At 37.3% G+C, this 8,466-nt stretch overlaps 1 protein-coding gene across 1 annotated transcript; it reads right to left on the bottom strand.

Annotated features, from left to right (window-relative positions):
- Positions 1 to 756: 756 nt before the first annotated feature.
- Positions 757 to 7,513, bottom strand: LOC133518295 (protein CWC15 homolog). Its single transcript, XM_061851965.1, has 4 exons — positions 7,236 to 7,513; positions 6,700 to 6,979; positions 5,994 to 6,098; positions 757 to 976 (listed from the first exon to the last, which is right to left on the bottom strand). The coding sequence occupies exons 1-4, from the start codon at positions 7,364 to 7,366 to the stop codon at positions 839 to 841; spliced, it is 654 nt and encodes a 217-aa protein (XP_061707949.1). The 5' UTR covers positions 7,367 to 7,513; the 3' UTR covers positions 757 to 838.
- Positions 7,514 to 8,466: the final 953 nt, after the last annotated feature.

Genomic DNA, 8,466 nt, shown 5'->3' with positions numbered 1-8,466 from the left:
AGGCCTCTCTGTGCATTCGTGCCTTTGTACTTTGCATTGTGCAACTATGTACCTATATTATGTCTACGTAGAAATTCCTGTCTTTGCATCAAACAGAGAACCTAGTCAAACAAGTAAAATCAAGTTACGTGTTTATCAAACAAGAACCTACCGAATGGAGGAAGTGTGAACAGAGCTTTAGACGCATACTTTCAATATGATGAATAACGTAAACAATCCAAGAGCGGCACTCGACTGCGCTCAGCCCAACCTCACTGTAACATTCATTGTGAACGCACGCATGGTTTTGAGCATGCCAAATGTTTAACTATTTTTATCAAAATTGATTATAATAAATAAATTATATACGTAAATCTGTTATTAAGTTAGCGCTTTAAATTAGCTGCGAAATATAGTAAGACATCAAAATACAGTAAGTAAGGCACAAAAGTGACACGAATTTAGCAGTATGTCGGCAAGAATTAAAAAAAAAAAGACGATTTTTCAATTAACTGTGTGGAATCGCACCCCAGAACCGATGCCGAATACGGCGGTACACGCAGGTATCTCGTACATCTTACTACAGGAAAAATCCCTGTTATAATTAGATCCAGAGATTTGTAACCTATCTACGAGTACATAATTGGAACGCGGCTCGGGTGCGCTGGTTGACCAACTAGCAATAAATAAGTTTTGTAAATCTTTTCGAGGCTGCATTACTGTTGTAGACATTTTTGAAGTGTGGGGACTTGCCAGAATAAAGTCATTAGTCAAACCTGATTTTAGGTACTTCAATCATTCTTTATTGCTTATTATATAATTAAGGGTAATTAATTAAAGTTACAACTACAGAGTTATTTTACTTAACATACTTCTCCATAAACTTTTTGTGGAACTCTGATCTCAAGGAGTCGTTAATAAAAGTATTGGGTTTCTTTTCAGGTTCCGAGCGCGCACAGTTTTTAAACACAACATCATCATCCCATCGTCTCTTTACCTGAAATGAACAGATATTATTAGAAATGTTAAATTATCTAAAGATTTATCAATAGGGAATATTACGCAAAACTCAGCGTAGAGAGCGCTTCTGGCACATACTGAGGGCCTATCGCGAAACACAAAAATCTAAAATTCGTTATCTGCCTCTCTGTCACTCTTGCATGTTCGAGCGATAGAGAAGCAGATAACGAAAATTCGATTTTCGCGTTTTGCGATAGGCTCTCTGTAAATAAATCGCCTTGATGCATCAATGTCATAATGAAAACTTCCCAAAAACTATTTAAGGCACAGTATGTATAAGTTACTCTATGGTTTACGATACATGCTAATGCTGCACTCTGGCGGCAGGACATTGTAGTAATACTCCCTTTTATAACAAATTCAATAACAAGACTCAGATACATCACTCTCAAATAACTCAATTGTTTATAACCACTATTGTATTGTTATAAGTTATATGTCCAACCGAAGCTTTGGATTCGGCAGGTTTCAGCATAAAAATCTTGATCCGGCCGAGGTTTCAGTTTCGGCCAAAAAGCTGCCGTTTTTCGGGCGCGGAAACTATTTTCGGTAGTTTCGTGTTACGGTAGAAAAATCATGTTTCGATCTAAGGTTTGGTTTGGCGAAACCAGAACAAAACCGAATCTTCGGACACTCTTATATCAGTCATTATAGTCATGATAACTTGTAGCCATTTTTAAAACCCGACGCAAAAAGAGGGGTGTGGGGTCGATTGTCCGATCTTAAGGCACTTATCTTTTGCCCATTGTTAACTAAAACGGCGCGTGCCACTACCTGCAAAAAAAGGGCCCGGTCACTTTAACCGGTTATTTCATTACAACTCCTATGGTAATTGAAATGAGATTATAAATGAACAAATGGGAATCTCTCTGCTTTGCCTAAAGGTTGACTGGTAGAGAATGCCTCATGGCATTAAGTCCGCCTTTTGTACTATAAGGTTTTCTTTTGTGCAATAAAGATTAAATAAATAAAAATAACTTGCGATATCTTGTGAAGTCCCTATACGATTACTGATTGCCGGCGAGTCGAACGCTAACGAACCAGTCTAAAATGTGTGCTCGATATGCGTAACAAAGGCGCGTTATCGGAGAGCACACGTACACTGGTTTTTTGAGTGTTGGAAAAGCCCGCCCTCGGGTGCCAATTAGAATTATACAACCCTTTTTAGGGTTCCGTAGCCAAATGGCAAAAAACGGAACCCTTATAGATTCGTCATGTCCGTCTGTCTGTCACAGCTACTTTTTTCCGAAACTATAAGACCTATACTGTTCAAACTTGGTAAGTAGATGTATTCTATGAACCGCATTAAGATTTTTACACAAAAATAGAAAAAAAAAACAATAAATTTTGGGGGTTCCCCATACTTAGAACTGAAACTCAAAAAATCTTTTTTCATCAAACCCATACGTGTGGGGTATCTATGGATAGGTCTTTAAAAATGATATTGAGGTTTCTAATATCATTTTTTGCTAAACTGAATAGTTTGCGCGAAAGACACTTCCAAAGTGGTAAAATGTGTCCCCCCCCCCCCCGTAACTTCTAATATAACAGAATGAAAAATCTAAAGAAAATATATGATATACATAGCCATGCAAACTTCCACCGAAAATTGGTTTCAACGAGATCTAGTTAGTAGTTTTTTTAATACGTCATAAAATTAAAAAAAAAAAATCATCAAACCCATACGTGTGGGGTATCTATGGATAGGTCTTCAAAAATGATATTTAGGTTTCTAAGATAATTTGTTTCTAAACTGAATAGTTTGCGCGAGAGACACTTCCAAAGTGAAAAAATGTGTGCCCCCCCTAAATATTATACGACATTATTACACAAATTGACTAAGTCCCACAGTAAGCTCAATAAGGCTTGTGTTGAGGGTACTTAGACAACGATATATATAATATATAAATACTTAAATACATAGAAAACACCCATGACTCAGGAACAAATATCCATGCTCATCACACGAATAAATGCCCTTACCAGGATTTGAACCCGGGACCATCAGCTTCGTAGGCAGGGTCACTACCCACTAGGCCAAACCGGTCGTCAAATCTTTAAATCTTTTATATTTTGAACCATGGTAGGTACTCCAAACTTTCAGAAAATACGCGTTATTTACTACTTACTGTTATTTCTTGCAACAATTAGTATAAAATATATATTTAAAGAATGTGAGTCTCCATACAAGGGACTCATTACGTAGGGATTGTAGGGTAATAATGGCCGCCATTTTGAATATCTCACTTTCGGTCAAGATTCGATCGGGCAACCGGCAAATTCGGATTTAGCGTGGTCAAAGTAGGTAAAAAACCCCGATTGCCAAAAAGTAATCTGATTTGCCAGTCGACATGGATTTTTTCAAATATTACCTAACTATAAATTCTATTAATAAATATAACACTAGGTTAAGATATTTTCCTGTTGTACTACCACTACACCGTGTCCAATAAGTTCGAATACAGTTATGATCCTTAATGAAATAAATGTACGCGTAGTTTATGTTATGAAAATTATATTAAATGAAAGCCACATTTATATACAATATTTACAACAAATGTTTTGGAATTACTCCACCTTTAACTTTTTTTACAAGTTTCAAACGTTTCTCAAAAGAGTCACAAGCGGCACGCACCGCATCCATCGGCATATCGTCCCAAATTTGCACGATAACCTTTTTAAAATGGCTCAGGTTTGCGACTTTATAATTATTTAGCTTCGAGAGCATGTATGACCATACGAAATAATCTAGTACGTTTAAATCTGGAGAACTTGGTGGCCATTCATTTTTCGGCAAAAAATCGGTCAAATTAGCCTTGCACCAAGCTTGAACAGCGTTTGCCGTATGCGACGGAGCTCCGTCTTGTTGGAAAACATAATAATCGTCTCCAAACATATTTTTTAAATTTGGGGCAACATTTTTCTCCAAAACCTCCGATTTATAGTATGCCGCATTGATTTTAACGCCTTTATCAATAAAAACTAGAGGCAGTTTGCCCCTCTTACAAAGAGCACCCCAAACCATCACTGATGGTGAGCTCTGGAACCTAGGCACATTCTTTTCATACTCTGGAATGTCTTCTATCCGTGCTGCCCACAACCGGTCGTTCTGGGCGTTATGAGGCTGCTCTAACACAAAGAGTTTCTCGTCCGAGAAAACAAATTCGTCACCTGCGTGCCAAGAAAGTATGGTGCTACATCTTTCTACTCTCTTTTTCTTGGTTGCATCTGAAATGCCATGTACTTTTCGTTTTTTATAAGCATGACATCCAAGATCTTTTTTCAATATATTATGTACAGATCCCCTGGAAATTTTCAGATCAGCAGCTAATTTTCTAATAGAACGGTGTTTTTTCCGCCGAATTCGCTCTCTTATAGCCTTTACCACTTTTTCAGTTCTAGCTGAGCGGGGCCGACCGGATCTTTTCCTGTCCTCTGTAGAAGAGATCTCTTTATACCTTTTTATAGTAGTATAAACCAGATTCCGTTTAATTCCATGGGGTTGTAACGCCTTGAATACAGCACATGGCCTGTCGCCTTTAAGGAATTTTCTAATAATTTCTTCACGAACGTACTTCATCGTGTATTGAAGCCAAACTAAAAATACGTGACTTATGAAATTATAGTACTATGTTTATGTCAATATACTTTTTAAATTAAAATAAGAATTTTATAGCCAGCGATCCGTATGTCTATACAGCAAGTGCTAAAAGTTTGAATTCGAACTTATTGGACACGGTGTATGGCTACATTGTTTGTCCGAAATAAAGAAAATTTATTTATATTTATTTATTTACGTTTGATGCCAATGTAGCTCTCAAACGGATGGACCGATTTCGATGTGTTTTTTGACATGTTTTTTTTTTTTTCAAGTAGGTATAATATAAATGAGTTTTACTTTTTGAACACTGATAGGCTAGGTTCACACAGCGTAAATTTTTACCGTATACGGGATTTTATTGAATACCAAATTTGTATGGCACCCTTCAAAATCGCTCACACGGCGTCTATGCATGAAAGCCGTCTAGACGTTGAACGATATTCAAAGTTGCCATACAAATTTTGTTTCAATACCGGTTGGGTGCCTTCGATGCCTAACTTGTCAAGAAATTACAAAATGGAGGATGAATGTTTCAAATATCACCGTATTTAAGAATTATTTCGCTTAAAATTTAGTTATTTCTTCGCAAGTGTGATGAAAAACATTGTGTGTCACTCTGGGGGTAAGAATATTTCAAACTCGAGCCTTTAATTCCCGACAGCTTTCTAATCACTTACCCCCCTCGTTGCACAATGTACAGTCAAGTGTAAAAATATGGTTGTACAAATCTTACTCAAAAATATGTCCCATAGCATCTTATTCCAGTGTAATAAGAGTGTAGTACCATATTTATGAGACGATTATTTCGATACATATTTTTGCACTTGACTGTACTAGAATTTAATATTTATTATATAAGTTATTATGACTTCTATGACGCGCGTTCGTCACGCGGCCGATGAAAGTTACTTATGCAATAAGAATAAGACAGCAAAGTTGATAGAAACTTATTTGCTAATTTTGCTATTAGCAGTGAGTGCTAACTTCAGAGTCCTGTGCAAGCGAACTCGCTACACTCATGATTTTTATAGAATCTTGAGCATAGGCTAGCATAGCGAAGGGCTAAGACACAAAGTGCAATAATTTTACTAGGCTTAGTTTATTACTAGTTTTATAATGGATGAGAGTGATGTGTCTGATGTATTATTATGATATAAGCAGAACCAAACATTTCATAATAGATTAAATGCTAGAAATATCAAAATGATTTAATCTGGAGACAGATAAAGTCAGACCAAGCTAACTCTGCAGCAATTTAGATAGCACAGATGTTACAATTTCATGGAAGTTTGACATTTAAAATAACACTTGCACAGTCTGTGCTATGAATATTGCTATTGTTAGCTTGGTTTGACTCTATTAACTATAATTGTGATTTTAATATGAACTTTACCTTCAAGTCATTCTTTTGGCCTGCTGCAGAGTAGTTTAATAATGGATTTCCAGATAAAATATTCTCCATTCTGATTCTTTCTTCCTCTTGTTTCCGCTCAGCTTCCTAAAATAAAAACTTTCACTATGAACAATATGAAAGAAGACAAAGGCAAAAAGAAAGAATAAAAAGAAACAATTTATTTGTATAATATTGATCCTCAGTTTAATTCCATCTAAATCACAATGAAGCATGTTTCATACAATTCTTAAAAGTTGTTGTTAGAGGGTGGTGATCATGGGCGTCGCCATAGGGCCAGGGGGGAAGCTCCCCCCCACCACAGGGAACAAAATTTCAAACTACATGTATACCCCTCCCCTTCTCGGCCATTTTGTCTGCCCTATCCCATGAGCTAGCAACACCCTTGGTGGTAATTCTTGACCTATAAAGCTAAGTGTGCCATATAACAGGTTTTAATATCATATTTAAAATAAATTCAGTTAAATATACACTGTTTTTTTTTTCGTTAATTTCAAGGGTGCATTCCTGAGCTTAAATTAAGCAACTTTCTCAAAGACACTGGTATACTAATTAACTCCATTTCGGAAATAAGCAATAAAGCGTATGCACTTGCCTTAGGGCCTGTTTACATATTGATTAGTGTTTAGTACGAGTGTGTACATTTGCTACCAAACGTAAATACAAGTTTTGGACAATGATAACTTACCTTTTTAGCCTGTTCTATTGCTCTCTCCTTTTTTATTTTGTTCAACTCTGCCAATAGTGCTGCAGTATCATCATCGGAATCATCAGAGTCTGATGAATCACCCTCTAAAGGATCATCAGCATCCAAGCTGGCTGCGGGAACTTGGTCTACTTTGGGGCGCTTAACTGGTGGTTCATTTATTCTGCGAGCACTAGGGGCTTTGCCATCTTTCTCTCGGTCATCCAACTCCTTGCGGAAATCGCGGGAACGCAGCTCATCCGTTGTGCCTTGACCTTGCTCTCTGAAATAAGCCAGTAATTTATTTTCAACTAGCTCTTAGTAGGTAATAAAACTGTAGGCATTTGTTCATGTCGTATTTATATAATATCCAATTATTTCCAATTTTGTAAATATGGTTTTATAGTACAATATAATTAGGCCAAGTAATCAAGCAACTTAAGATTATTCTCCAAAGAAACGAATGATGTTTTGATTGACTACCGACATGGCTGGCTCTAGAAATACTTGTCGCATAGGCATAGCATAGCAATAGTTACCTGTATTTAAGTTTTGTGTGGCCTGGCAAATCTCTGCTGGAATATTGTCGTGATATAGCACTAAGATCTTTTTCACCACGGCCTGTACCCCCTCTGGCAGGATCAAACGTGGGTCTGGCTGCTGTAGTCATATTTACTAAATAATATCAGAACAACAAATTCAATTGGTAACCCTACGATGACAAAACAAATGAGCAAATTGGCTAAAATGCACGAGGAAAGAGAATAAATAAAGAGATCGTAATATTTTTGATTTTTATACAAAGACCACAGACATGTAACGTAGTAGACCATAGACTTGATAGACTAGATATATACTACATTCACACTGGCTATCTCCCGATGTCGGGCCCGACGTCGGGCCCAAGCAAGAGTATTTTTTCGTTTCTCCAAATATCAGCACATCTTGTACAATATTTGACAACGTCTGATTGACGTAACTGGTGACCGAAGAGCTGGCGGCTTCCTCGCACAACGTATCAGTATTGCGATACAACGAGGAAATGCCGCCAGCATCCTTGGTACAATGCCTCAAGGGCCTATTTTAGATATAAGCTAGTTATAGTAATCATCTGTATATATCCATTATGTATATTGTTATTGTCAATAAAGATCCATTGATTATATTTGACATGTAAAAAATACTATTATCTCTAATTTCCAAAAATGATGAATGTTTAGCCCCCTCCAGACTATGCGCGTGAATCGCGGAGCGAACATAACATACCGCGACGTTGACGTAGACTCCACACTCGCACAACTTCACGGCGATTTCGCAGTTTGGTTCGTGGCAAGATGGCGCCGAAGCGTCACACGGTGGGCTGGAAGGCTCGAAAAGAGGACATTCGCACTTTTTTCAGAAAATCATTTTTTGAAAAATGCTATCTGAGAGAGAATTATATAAGGAACGACAAATGTGGTATACATTTTTTCGAAATAAGGCATATTAGGTCAGTCACCATCAGTTACATCCACACTTTCCGATATCGGGCCCGAAGTCAGTCCCGATGTCGGACCTCATAATAGTTTTCGTTTCAGGGAATATCAGCACGTCGTTAACAATATTTTAAATGTAAAAAAAATGGTTCGTATGCAAAAAAATCAAAGATTGATCATTTTTGGCAATTGGAGACAAAGTATTTAGTATTTGGTGAAACTAAAAAATACTCTTGCTCGCGCGGGACGTCGAGCGACATCGGGCCCGTTCGCATGTGGACGTAATTCGCCCTTG

This window comes from Cydia pomonella, chromosome 5 (assembly GCF_033807575.1).
Source record: "Cydia pomonella isolate Wapato2018A chromosome 5, ilCydPomo1, whole genome shotgun sequence".
NCBI classification, from domain to species: Eukaryota; Metazoa; Arthropoda; class Insecta; order Lepidoptera; family Tortricidae; genus Cydia; species Cydia pomonella.
The sequence above is the reverse complement of the archived record's forward strand: the minus strand, read 5'-3'. Positions and strand labels throughout refer to the sequence as shown.